Here is a 13,673-nt window from a genome sequence, read left to right as displayed (position 1 = left end):
AGTAAGAACCGATTTCATGATTTGTATCTTCTTTACCGATTCCACAGGAAATTAGTGGCCCTTTTCCTGGTGAAGGCCCTTTCTTGTGCCGAAACGCACGCAGAACAGAACAGTCTACTACGGTCTTGCCACATTTGTTCATTATAATTATATATAAATTGTGATCATTGTCTTTGTTTCAGAATTATTGTTTTTTATTGTATTTTGATTGTCTTTACGGTATGAATTCTGATATGAATGAATCAGTATGATTGGGTCTTTTTCAGTATTTATATTGAATTATTAAAATACAAGTTTTGATACTCTATCCAGTATATTAGTATCTGTCGATTCTTTCTATATAAATGTTTTTTTGTTTGCTTTATCAATTGTATTATGTCACTTTTGTATCTGTGTTGCCGTAAGTCTTTACATTGCATGAACTTCGATAATGGCACCAACATTCCCTGCCTAATGTACATGAAGAATACAAGTAACAGTCTGGGCATCCCTACATTTTATACCAGTCCAGAGGGCCTTTCACTGGTATTTGAACAAATTCTATAGGATCACTTCTGGAACTGGAATAGAAATAAAAAAGACTGTACAGAGATTATCATAAGTACAGTTCGCCAGTACAGCTCTTTAAACAGGGAAAGGAGTTGTATCTTGTATGGATGAATACCGATAAGTGGGTTCTGACATAAGCAACATGTTTAAAACATGATGAAAACATTAAAAACAGTTAAACTCCAGTAAAAAGTAGTAAAATCGCATACCGTTAATAATCAGACGATTAAAATCATCCTAAAATCAAAATCGTACATAGGAGACTTGGGCAAGACTGATTATGCTGGCCCTAGTGCTTTGGTTCTATTAGCCCAAGCCATTACAAAAATTTAGAAACAGCAACAGCCACAATTGAGGTGGTGTCGCTTTTGCATATTCTAAAAGCTTCCTCTCAGACATGTGGGCCAAAGTATCTACACAAGGGGACAATCCATTTGTTTCTGGGATTGACGTGGGGGGTGGGCAGAAAAAGAACAAGTGCACACCACTTTCTTGGACAGTTTTTAAAGTAGAAACAACGGTCATATCCCTGCTTCTGCTGCCCCCAGTTAGCATTAAAAGCTGCTACTGGTAGGGTCCGTACCAAAATTGGAGAAAGAGGGATGGGGCATGCAGCGACAGATAAAATCCAAGAATTTGCCCGCCTTGGTTACCGATTTGTGGAGGAAAGCACTTGTTAGGCGGCCTAGCGTGGTTAAATGGCCCCTTTTAGTAATAACTTAACTCTTGTGGCAGGGTTTTTTAACTTTAAGAATGTCTCCTCGACTAATAAACTTAGGCTCAATACAAAAGCTTTCAAGCTCTAGGGCAGTCCAGGCATTTTTAAGCAGCATCAGCCATCTGACCTTTCACACCACATTGGACCCATTAACGTCCTGTAGGCCCTCCCAAAGGCAGCGCAGTTCAATGGTACTACAAACATGAAAACAGAACAATAAAGGCCTCAATGCTATCTGTACCTTTGTCTCATTGACGCTGGACCTTTTTCTAAGCCAAAGAGACCCTTAAAGATATTATTTTTCTGATATTCTAAAGGCACTCGTATTGAAATTACCCCATAATTCTGCCTCTATTAATGCAGCCCCCATTTACTTGTAATTTGTACATTTTGAATACTGGATGGGCAGGGGACCAGGCTGCTTTATTGGCAAATTTATGTATAGCAGCCTGATACCCAGATAAGGGAACAGACAGACTCTTTACAGTCTTTTTGAGCCCAACTTGATTACCCCTCTAGCTCTGCCTCTCTTAGTAGAAAGCATGTATTTGATCTTGAACACATTAATTTCAAGACCAAAGTCTTCAAAGAAATGGTTGAAGCTGTCAATCAAGTTTTGGAGGCCCCCTCCTAGTTTTGGACAGCAACAACATATTGTCTGCAAAAAGGAGCACCAGTATTTTGTTTCCCGCCAATGTTGGGAAGTTGTTGGTGCGACATAGTAGGTAGGTGATACAGTTGTTATTATATGGGAGGAATAGGGTTGCGGCAAGTAGACACCCCTGTCGCGCTCCCAATTTTACAGGGAAAGCCTGAGTTAATTCTTCCTTCCCAACGCATATTACTTTTGCATAATTCCCCTCATGGAGCAGCTGAATCAAATGCAGGCCCCCATCCTCTGAAGAACCTCCCATAATCTCCTTCTAGGCACAAGGACAAATATGGTGCGGAGGTCAATAAATGCCACGTTACGATCACACTGCTGCCAGGTCCACCGATTTCCACTTTACCAGGAAAAAGCAAAAGGTCTGGTCAACTGCACTGGTCTTATGCAAGAAACCTGCTTGTAGTCCTGAAATAATTTGATTTTGCTCACACCAATGCAACAAAAGCCCTAGCACCTGCTTGCAAAAATGCTTTGCAGGTTGTCAATCAGGCTGATTGGGCGGTAGTTGAAGAGCAGACTGAGGTCCCCTTTTTTAATGATGAGAACAATCTCTGCCCCCTTCCACAATTGAGGGATCATCCCCTCCATCGCAGTGGTATTGGATACCATGTTAATATAGGAGACCCATACTCCAGGGTCTGCTTTGAGCACATCAGTTGGGATTTTGTCAAGATTCTGGGCTTTCTTGGGCTTGAATGAAACCACAGCTCGCTCGGTTTCCTCCATGGTAAAAACTACTGGGGGAATGGGGCTTAACATCGTTGAAAGACCCTACAAGCAGTGTCAGGCTCAGGAGGGCGGGAAGGCGAGTACAAACTTCCAAAATGGGCAACTCATTCACAGGGTAGAAAATATGTTTTAGCAGGGCGGTCTGTCCTCCCATCGCTCCTATTGACCAATGCCCAGAATTTCCTCTGGTCATAAGCTATGATGGTATCCAGTAGGTCAGACCAAATGCAGTCTTCCCAAGCTCCTATTGCTTTTTTTAGGGTAGCCTGATAAATAGCCCTGTTACACCTTATAGCCTGCACATCCACCTCTTTTATAGATTGGAACAGGTTTGTCTTTGTCTTATTACACTGGCCATTGAACTATCCCTTAGTCTGTGTTGTTTTTGGGTGCCCGCTACCCTCCAGTTGATTGTCCTAGTGTATGGGCATCTTCTAAATGATGGTGCAAGCAATTTGTCCGAAGGAGATTGCACATTGCATGCCGGGATTCCATATGATAGGGTGAGATCCACAACCTGGAGTGCATCTCTGGAAAGGTGTCTTGCAGTGGGGCAGACAAGGTCTGGGATACTCCAAATAGAATTTTCATCTCTAGACAGTTCAATCGCCAGATTGTTTGGCTCAAATGTGAGGTTGAAGGCCCCTGCTATGACCACATGGTGGGTGTATAATGGTCACAAAGAAAATTACCAAATTGTTGGAGCGTTTTTGATTCCTGCTACAACTACTACTTTAATTGTAGATGTTAATTATCATAAGAACCTGGGAGTCGGGAGGATAATCCTGTCGGCATCAGGGGAGTCCATGTAAAGGGGGTTGACATCATAGACTATGGTGAAGCTAACCAATACTAGTAATCCACCAGAAGGGAGCCCAGCATTAGATTTAATAGCTGGGATGCTATGACTTTTGTAGCCACACCTGTTCAGTTGGTCTAATGCCCATGCCTCCTGAAATAGGCATTTGTCATGGCCATCAACAAAAGTGCCTCAGTAAGGTCCCCAAGTTTACCTTTTATTCATGCAATGTTCCAGCTTAGTAGTAGAGTCTGCGGAGGTGGAGTGGGAAAGTGCTGCAAAGTGGTGTTGATAGTTTCTCACAATGGTTATTTTTCTGGGCTAGTACGTGATAGCATGTTACCTGTGCCTTAGTTGTTCCCTAGGACGCCATTCAAAGAATCATGCTTCCTCTATTGTAGAACTGGTGCTTGTGCATTCAAGGCATGTAAACCCAACACTATTGTGACATGTTTGATGTGCCGTCAATCGATCTCTTTTAGAGAAGATGGAAATACTATTTTGGTAGGATTTCTCCTCTGGCTCCAGTCTTTACCCATGGCCAACTTTGATGGTGAGCTAATGCATGCTGCAGGGCAAACCCGGCTTTACCTTTGAGATGACGATAAAAGAACCCCAGTGGCAGGAGAGAGATATTTGAAACCATCCTTACTACCCCGACTATGCACAACCTTTCTTTGGATGTATAAGCGATTGAATGCATAGTTTTATTTTGATTTCTTTTTGTGTAGTTTGATATGTTTTTCAAACTTTTTAGTTTTTTGCTTTGTCGTTTTTTTACAGTGAAATATTATCTTTAAACTTTAAAGATCTTTGTTTTTTCTCTTGGGTTTTCCACAGTTGTTTATGTTCTGTGTGCAGATGGTCTTCTTTGCACGAAAATATTCATGTATTAGTTTCCCCAGAGGCCACTACTTTGAGGCCGTCCCTGAAGTACATTGGAAAATGCTACATCTTCTTATCATTTTCCCCCTGTTATGTATGAAGCACTTCCCATGGAGCAGACTGTTGGCTTTTAGCTGCCCTACTCTAATGCATCTCAGCACAAGCTATGGTGTTGGGATGAACAGACCTCAGGTGCTTCCACATGCCACTGGTTCCTATGGAAAATTGACAGGCTTTTCCTCTATTTGAGAACCTGGTCGCACAAAGTGCACATAACCTCCTGAACACTTTTATTTTTTTGACAGCTGAAAGTAAAAAAAAATGCCATTGTGCTGATTCTTTCTCAGCCCTAGGGTAATGTTGTACTGCAGAAGTTGATGAAATGGCAATAATGTCTTCATCTGATGCTGTACCTATGATAGGCCTGGCAAATGTTATGCTAGTACTCTCCTGTTGTCCAGTTTTGTGTGAGGCCAAGAGGGACTGAGGTTGTATTTACCTCAAACAGCCACTCTAAAACACCAATATGGTAGTGTTGGTGAGGAGAATCATTTGAGATGGTTTCTAACGGGCACATGCATCATTGTCAATTGCATTCGCAAACGGTGCGAATCGCAATTTTCAGCCGTTTGCGAATGCAATTGACAAAATTGGGATTCATCATGTTTTTCGCAATTTTAGAAATCTCAATCATGTTGCGATTTCTAAATTGCGATTGCATTTAAGAAATCGCAATTTAGGATTTCTTAAATGCAATGCATGAACATTTTAAATTTGCGAATTCGCAAATAGGGAGAGGTAAATTACTATGAAGTTGACCTTCATGGTAATTTCGAAAACTTTCAAAAATGCACAAAAGTGCATTTTTGAAAGTTTCATTTTACACACACACATGCCCTTGGGGCATGTGTGTGTGAAAAGTGCACTTAAAGTTATATTTCAGGGGTGCAGGGGAGGGTCCTTGGAACCCCCCCTGCAACCTTAAAATTGCATTCTCAATTTGCGATTCGCAAATTGCTAATCGCACATTGAGAATGACTTCCCATTGATTCCTAAGGGCCTCTTGGCCCATAATAATCAATGGGAAGGGATTCCTTAATTGCGATTAGTAAATTGTGAATCGCAATTAAGGAATTTTAAGAAATCGCAAACGAAATTGCGATTTCTTGATGCATAGCCTTTTGCGATTTCTTAATTGCGATTCCTTAATTTTCGCAATTAAGAAATCGCAAACGGCAACAATGATGCATGTGGCCGTAAAGGCTATGGGCTTATTCATTGAAAAAATCAAATGGCTGCTTTTTTTTTTGGGATGTTGCATAGGTACCATGATACTCGAATGGGTATCAAAGCTAACCCTGGGCGTAGTTCGCAAAGTAGCGCTACGCGAAGCTGCATGAAGTGCACTTCGCACTACGCGAGCTACGCGTAGCACTTCGCGAACTGCGTAGTAGCATGTTCGGGGATGATTGCACAGTGCCGGATGCTTGTCCACACTGTGCAATCATTGAAAACAGCATCTCGCACAGTGCGAGCTGTAGTTTTCTGCTGCTCGAGTAGATTTTTACTCGAGCTGCAGCTTTCTCAATGCGGACTGATAGTTTCTCATTGCGAGTGGTCGCGAGCATACGCAACCACTCGCAATGAGAAACCTGACCTCTCCGTGTTGAGAATCTTGCCGGGAGGTTTATTTTCCACGCTCCCGATCGTCAACTTGATGTTGCTGATCGCGAACGAGGAAAAAGTCTCGCCAGGATGTAATTTTGCTTGCTCGCGGTCGCCAACTTGACGTTGAGGACCACAAGAAAGCAAAAAATGACGGCTGCACTTTGCTACGCTATGCTACGCGTGTTCGCACTGTGCTACGTGCAGTTCGTTCGCAAACTACTGGAGCGTAGCGTAGTGCTTTGCCCAGTGTTAATCATAACACCAATGACAGAGTGGAATGTGACTCACTCAAGGCCTTTACTTCAATTTTCTCATCACACGGGTATACCGCATGCCCCAGAATGTTTTTTAAAACACTGCGATTTTTAATATTAATATTACATTTTATTTAGGTTTGATCCAAGGAGTTTCCCACGGGCACAAATAACCACAATCTCTATTAGTTTTCAATAACATTTCTTTGTTTCTAGGTGTTACGGTACCATGGAACCCAGAAATATTACTGCGGTAGCTATGTCTTAGTAAAGCCACTTTTCTTTGTTCTTATCACTGTATTGTTAAACCTTCAAGTAGTTAATTCCTCTTTGATATCATTTTAGATCTGTTGCTCACAGACTGCAGACCTTTCCAACTCTAAGCCTTATTTTTTGTGTGTTTCCTTTTCTGGGGAACATCATTAAAAATATGGCATCTGGAGGAGATAATGTACCACTCCAGTTCCTTCAGGGTGTTGAGGAAGATATTAGAAGACTCTTGAATCAGTGGATTGGGAGTGCCTCTAGAGACCTGCTAGAAGAAAGTCAGTACCAAGAACATCGCTCATAAAATATGCAATAGGGACTTTAGTTGTGATTCAAAAAATACTATATTACTTCAGTAATAATGCCATGCACAAGCGCTGAAATGCATGGCCCAAAAAATAGTCCTATGCAGGCAAGCATCACCAACAGAGTGATGCAGGTGCATCAATGTTTGCTGCTGCTGGGGTATCTGAAGAACATTTAACACCAGAGCCCATCTTATTTATAGACAAGGTACACTGTCCCTGTTCCTGCCATGGTGCATCAGTGAAATATGGAGCGGCTGTTTGAATTAGATGCACCTTCTTTCTCTGTGCAGGCGGGCCAAGTGAGTGGTTGCACCCACTTGCAAGGAGATGTCGAAGGGGGATTGTCAATGAGACCCCTTGGATCCCTCTAGAGGTCTGCCCACAGAAATATTACAGACCCACTTAAGTGACACATGCCCCATATTTGCCACCATAGAAAGGCACTGTGGTGTGTGTAGAAAGATTCTTTGTGTAGGTGAACAAAGTGTAACCAAGATGAAACTTAAAGCTTGCCCATCAGGCTACATGTCAAAAGTGGTTTGCTTATTGATCCAAGTTTAGAATTCCTGTTTTTTCCACTGTCTTTGTTCTTTCCCCAGAAAAGAAAATATATACAAATTGTTTTTAAAAAAAACACAAAAGGTCTGGGTTCTGTTTAGAACTATCTTAACTGGTTGAACAATAGAAACTAATCTTTACGTTGTTTGTCATGTATGTCACTACATTTTCAACATACTAGTAGGAAGAACAATGCAATAAGGCAATCATATTTGTTGTGAGCTAGTGCCACTCAAGCAGAGTGAAAAACTGTGCTGTATCTAGTAAGAAATTGCATATTCCACCCTCCCCCCTCCCCACCCAAAAGCAGGTGAATTTTTAGCTTCCATACACCAATGGAGACATGTTCTCACTATAATGTAAGGGTGTATGTGTTTTCTGTTGCATACACTTTTTATTGGGGGTGTACTCTTCACATTCAAGTTGTACTTACACACTTTGTATGTATGCTGTTGAATATAGCACATATGGAAAGTCAGAAAAAAGTGTAGAAATATGAGCTTTGAGGAAGCAGAAGGACAGGCACTGCAACCAACCTTTTATATGCAGACAACCCCTACTGCACATGGTCTTCAGCCATGTGCTTTTTGTGTTGGCTACTGGGGTGGCACTCCAGGCCCTACACCCAACCCCACCACAGCAGGGCAATGTCCACTTCACACACCCATCCAAGCCCCTGCTGCAGCCGTCTAAACTAAGATTGAGCAGGGAGTTGTCCTCAGGGCCAGGCCTTCCGCCAGGTCATAAATCCAAACCCACGACAGGAAGCAAGCCCTCCCAAATGCTCCTAACCCGTATTTACTTCCTCTTATATTTGTGTATCTGTGGGGTATCAGATACCTTGTTGATGTTTTGATTTTAGTCTTTCAGTGCGTTTCACTATTCCAGTGCCAGTTGCTGCTGCTGTGTAATACTGGAGTGCTCTTGGCTTCTACAATTAGCAAAGGCTGGAAGTTCTCTCAGTCCTCAGTAGGAAGTAACCTGTGAAGTATTCTGACAGAACCAATGGTTACCTTGTGAGCCATGCCAATGCTGTCATATAAGTAAAGGAAGGCTAGTCTTTCAACTGTCTCCCTACATTTACAAAACATAAACAATAGCCTGATGTGGGGTCTGGCTTAGAATTTGTATCCTAAGAAACTGTGAATAACAACACCAACAATAATGAAAATAATGATAACAACAACAATATTAATAATAATAATAATAATAATAATAATAATAATAATAATAATAATAATAATAATAATAATAAATGCAATCATGATAGACTTTATTAGCCCTGAGTTGGCCCTTTAGAGTTTATAAATTACTCACGGTGGCATCTTGGTGCAGGGGTCCATCCTTGATCAGTACATGTGATTATACTAGATCCAAGTCCTGATTTAGGTGCGTAGCCTTTATCGCACTTATAAAATATTTTTATTCCTTTTGTCATTGGAAAATAGAGATTTCGAAAGTACCCATAATGCCAGTCGCTTAGACTTCCGTTTTCTATTTCTGGATAATCACAAGCTTTACCTAGGAAAAAAGTAAGTTAATTTTAGCCTGGCTCCTGATAATAAAATGTAACTTTATCATTAATGTTTCCACCTTGGAATGTGTACGAGCAGTGTGCAAGAAAATTAATTACCACGTGACTCCTCACTTCGATTTTAAGCATTTCACCGATGAAGCATTTTTACCCAAAACACTATGTAATGTTTTGCACTGCTGAACTCAATAAAAATAAATTTGATTTAAAAAAAACACTATGTTTTGATTGAGCCACTGGCTGCATTTCCCCAAATTTCAGTCTCAGCTAAATTGATATCATGCATTGTTTGCCTACCTACATCACATCACATGACCTTTGAGTCATTGAAGCCAATCCAGAGGTGAACGAGGAATCCAACATCAAGTACCAAGTTGATGGGAATGTATTCAAAATCTCACTAAAGAAGACAACATCTCTAAAATATATATTAAACTGTTGCCTCGTTATTTTCAGGATCAGTGTCCCAACCTACAAGTCAAATAAGAATATGCTTTGAGTTGTGTACGTACCGTCACAATTGGTAAACTATGGAAGTCTGGCTGTTCTTCTATTCAAAAGCATTTCAGGAATCAAAAGTGTGAACCTGCAGTGTGCCTGCTAATTACATGGCACATTGAAATAATTTTTTTATTAGGCCTGCACCCTCCCTTAGGTTTCTCATATGCTCTGCCTCCTCCCAGCACTGCTGATTCAAGCTGAACTCCTGAACTGTTCTGCATTATATAGTACAGGTTTACTCGCACTAACCTAGACTTCTTTTCTCATGACATAAGTAAATAAATATACAACCCTGCCCCCTAGAGTAGAGAGGTTTCCCTGCTCAGTACTGAGGGAAATTGACAAACTGTCAGTGACGGAATATACAATCCCATAGAATATTGCTACATAGCATAAACAACAAGAGAGTAGACAAGTATTTAGGACACTGACAGGATAGGGAAATGCATAAAATACCAAATATTCCTTCAGTCCTCCTGTCTCCCTACAGCGCATCTTCAGTCCTGACAACCTCTCTGTTCATTTTATTCTGGTACCTCATTCACTTTCCCTGCTGTCACTTCTGCATGGTGCTCTTCCTGCAGTGATTCGTCAGCTCTGCCTTCTCCGCAGCCTCTTTTATCCTACTTCTTTCATACTGTGTCCCTGGACTGCTACTCCCTCCAACAGCGTCCCTTCACTCCCACTACTTCGGTAGACCTCACTTCCGAGGTGCATCCCTTAATCCTAACAAGTGTCATTGTCTTACTTGAGTTTTCCTGTACAATTGTACTCACACTGCAATGTCCAATTAGATCTGCACTTTCCCTTCAGTGTTGTTGTAGACCAGCTTATTTCCCTCTTGCTTTGCTACAGTGGGAATCAACCTATCCACCTACCTCCATCATGGTGCTTTCCATTCACACCCACAGATATGGATAGTGTCACTACATTGTAATACTCTCTCCTCCCTACATTACGCTATGCCTAATTGCAACACCCAAAGGGTCAGATCAGAAAACATTTTGACTGGTGTGTTGAAAGTGGCCATTTTAGACATGGTCAACCCCACTTGTTCGCCCTAAGCTGGCAGGGTATGCCCAGACGTGGGCTGCTTGCTCACTTTGCTACTGGATTCAAGCTAGCCTGGCTGATGAGGGCTGTTAGCCCAAAACCGGTCCCAGGATGCTTGTTTCCATTCCAGGGAAGACATGGCTTGGCAGTTCGGTCTGGCCTGTTCCCATGGGGAACAGGGTCAAGACTGATTTGCATATATCTGTGTCTGAACTGGGGTTGCAAAGTGAGCTAAAGAATGATGATGGATTCAACCCAGATCTCTTACTGGGGTGAGTGTCTGAAAAGTTTCAGCACTCCGTCCATCATTTCCTTGTGTTTGCTAATATCTTTAGCACCCCCTTAAGTCACTAGGAAATGGTTGGGCACAGGGCGCTAAAGAGGGTCCCTAAGGGCTGCAGCGTATTGTGCTACCCTAATGGACCCCTCAGATAAACACTAGTGGATGTCCATTGCAAGTTCTGTGTCTTGGTGCAGACAGAAGGGAAAACAGATTGTACCACACCTCCTGCGTGGCATTCCTGCACACACTGCACATAGTATAGGTATCTCACCCCTACAGAAGTCCTTAAAAACCTAAGGCAGGGTGCACTATACTACATGTGTGTACATATCTACATGATCAGATATTACCTGTGATGTCTAAGTTGATTGTTATATATTACAATGAACAGGGAAGCCATTTTAAATACATTTGCTGGTCACTGGTGAAAACGTGTTCCCCAGCTACATGATGGCCTCACTTAAGCTAGAGGTGTTTGGCATCAAACATCTTGTATTAATAAACCCACACAGATTCCAGGGATGAATTTAATACATGCACCCAGAGGGCACCTTAGAGGTGCCCCCGAAAACCTACTGACTTTTATTGCCCTGGCAGACTCGTGCAGACAAGCCTACCACCACAGACAGGTTTCTAACCCCCTGCAGGTGAGAGCCCATGCTCGCTGATGGTGGAAATATTGCCTGCTCTGGGTGAAGGTGTTGCCACCTCCTTCAGAACAGGATGGCTAAATAATCATCATCTCAACAAAGAAGGCATCAAAGGCCTCTGAAACCTTTGATATGTGACCCCATCTTCCACAGACAAGGGATATGCCAACCTAATGCCCCAGGTCCATTCGGCACTATGAAAGGTGGAAACATCAGCTTTTCAGGAGGCAAATTCACTACCAGGTCAATTACAGCCCTACGGTTTGCTGCCTGATGTGAACACCAAACCTTGAAATCCACCATCTTGATTTTTGGTGCAAATATCCTCTCTGCTTCAGGGTTATGCCACCGTCCAATAGGAAGTGGTCATAGAGAAGGTGTAGGCACCCTAAAGGTAAGTAGCCCACTGGCTACTACATGTCACTCCCTTTAATTCACCTAATTTTGTGTGTAGGTGCACCCCTGATACAAGGAATTAAAATTTTGATGCATCAAGTAGAAGAGAATACTGAGTGAGAGCTGCAAGAAAACTTTAGAACTGAAGACGGCTCTGGACATTTGGTGCCAAACAATGTCTGCGGCAGTAAGGGCCTGATTTAGATTTCTGTGGACTGGTTACTCCATTGCAAAGGTGATGGATATTGCAAAAGGGTAAGAGGGTAATGGTCCCAGCTTTTGCCAGTCCTGTTAATAATGAGGATAGTGTAGATATCTCTTGTCCATGGAAATGGAAAGCCCATTCCCCATTAATTTTCTGAGAGTGTAAGAAATTGTACCAGGATAAGAGGAATTACGAATAAATTTGTTGTTTGTTCAAATTCAATTGCTCGTTTTGATACTCGTTTAATAATGAGGTTGGAAACTGATATCTTCTTTTTTTGTCACTTCTAATGTTTATTAGAAGACATGTATGGTCTTAGTGAGATGAATTGTGTAAAGCCCAGCCAACACATGTTTTGATCCCGTGGCCCACAAGCCCTGGCTTTCTCAAGGCTGTATAGGACAAGCGCCTCATGGTATTGATGAAGCGTGGATCCGAAAAGTTTGCATGAAAAACAATCCTCTCCATAACCAGGTAACTTGTATTAACCTTTTTTGTAATTAATAATACAAAGGAAACCTTCTTATTAAGGTTTTCCATGTCGGGTGGGAAGCTTGCACATTGGTAATCCTTCGTATTAATTTGTGTATATTAAAATGGCTGCTTAGCGGGAATTTCAAAGTGCGCATGCGCCACTTGCATAACATCACTCCTTTTGGTGAGAAACTTTTGCAGCTGCGCAGAAGCATCTAATATGGCCGCTAACATTTGCGCATGGCCAGGCGCACGCTAGCTATGTTTTACTAATTGTTGGTGTATTAATAAACGCTAATTGTTAGAACTGGGATTTCTGGATGGCTAAGGCTGACGCCAAAGCCAGGCAGAAACCACCATTCTAGTCAGGGCAAGTGAGTCTCTTCAGCTGATGTACTTTGGCAGAGATTCCTTCTTGATCTGGAAGTTTCCTAATCTCCCAACCTAGGATCTAAACCCTCAGGCTGCACCGGGGTCAGAGGTAAGGACACCGTCCTTCTGCACCCCCTTCCAGAGTTCTGTACCCTCCCACCTTGGAGCGGTACCCATGGAAGCAAAACTGGTCAGGACACTGATTACAGATGCCCTTCCCTCCAGGTCAGGCTGAACCTGAACCTGGCCTCCCCCCTCCTCGGGGAACGACCTCCAGAGGCCCCACAAATGGTCAAGCACTCTAGACCGTCAAATGACCAGCGAACCAGGACTTCTGCACCCTCCACTTAGGAGCGGTACTGTCCAACACCAGGACCGCCGGAGTTCTGGTTACAGACACTCCCCATCCTCTAGACACAGGAAGATCCTCCTCAAATGACCTGTAAGTACAGCCTAGGCCCCTGACCTGGCGCTCCCTTAGAGAACCCTCCAGGCCCTGAGATAGGGTTTCGGGCCAACGTGGGACACACCGTCCCACACTCACTCCGCCTCCACTGAGACAGGACGTGAGCCCCTACACCCCTACCATCCAACTGGGTCCTAGCTGGGCCACACATCAACCTCTTCCCCTACACAGGATCATCAGATACACAAGCCACTACTTTTAGAATCACTCCCCAATGCCTCTGCAAGACATCTAGCACACCACCAGATGTCCACCTTCTCATCCAGTGCCTCTGCAGGACATCCTGCACACCACCAGAGGTACACCTCCCGTGCAAGGTCTTTTATCACCAAAAAAA

The 13,673-nt window shown here is 42.7% G+C and overlaps 1 protein-coding gene across 6 annotated transcripts in view; it reads right to left on the bottom strand.

The window, feature by feature from the left end:
* Nucleotides 1-13,673, bottom strand: part of LOC147747718 (complement factor H-related protein 3-like) — a 966,023-nt gene that overhangs the window by 856,872 nt on the left and 95,478 nt on the right. For all 6 annotated transcript variants that reach the window (XM_086955193.1, XM_086955216.1, XM_086955208.1 and 3 more), the window contains one exon: nt 8,720-8,923. In XM_086955193.1, the coding sequence (XP_086811319.1) occupies nt 8,720-8,923 (204 nt within the window). The remainder of the gene's footprint in view (nt 1-8,719; nt 8,924-13,673) is intronic.

This window comes from Lissotriton vulgaris, chromosome 1_1 (genome assembly GCF_964263255.1).
Source record: "Lissotriton vulgaris chromosome 1_1, aLisVul1.2, whole genome shotgun sequence".
Taxonomy (NCBI): domain Eukaryota; kingdom Metazoa; phylum Chordata; class Amphibia; order Caudata; family Salamandridae; genus Lissotriton; species Lissotriton vulgaris.
This window is presented reverse-complemented; position numbering and strand designations above follow the sequence as displayed.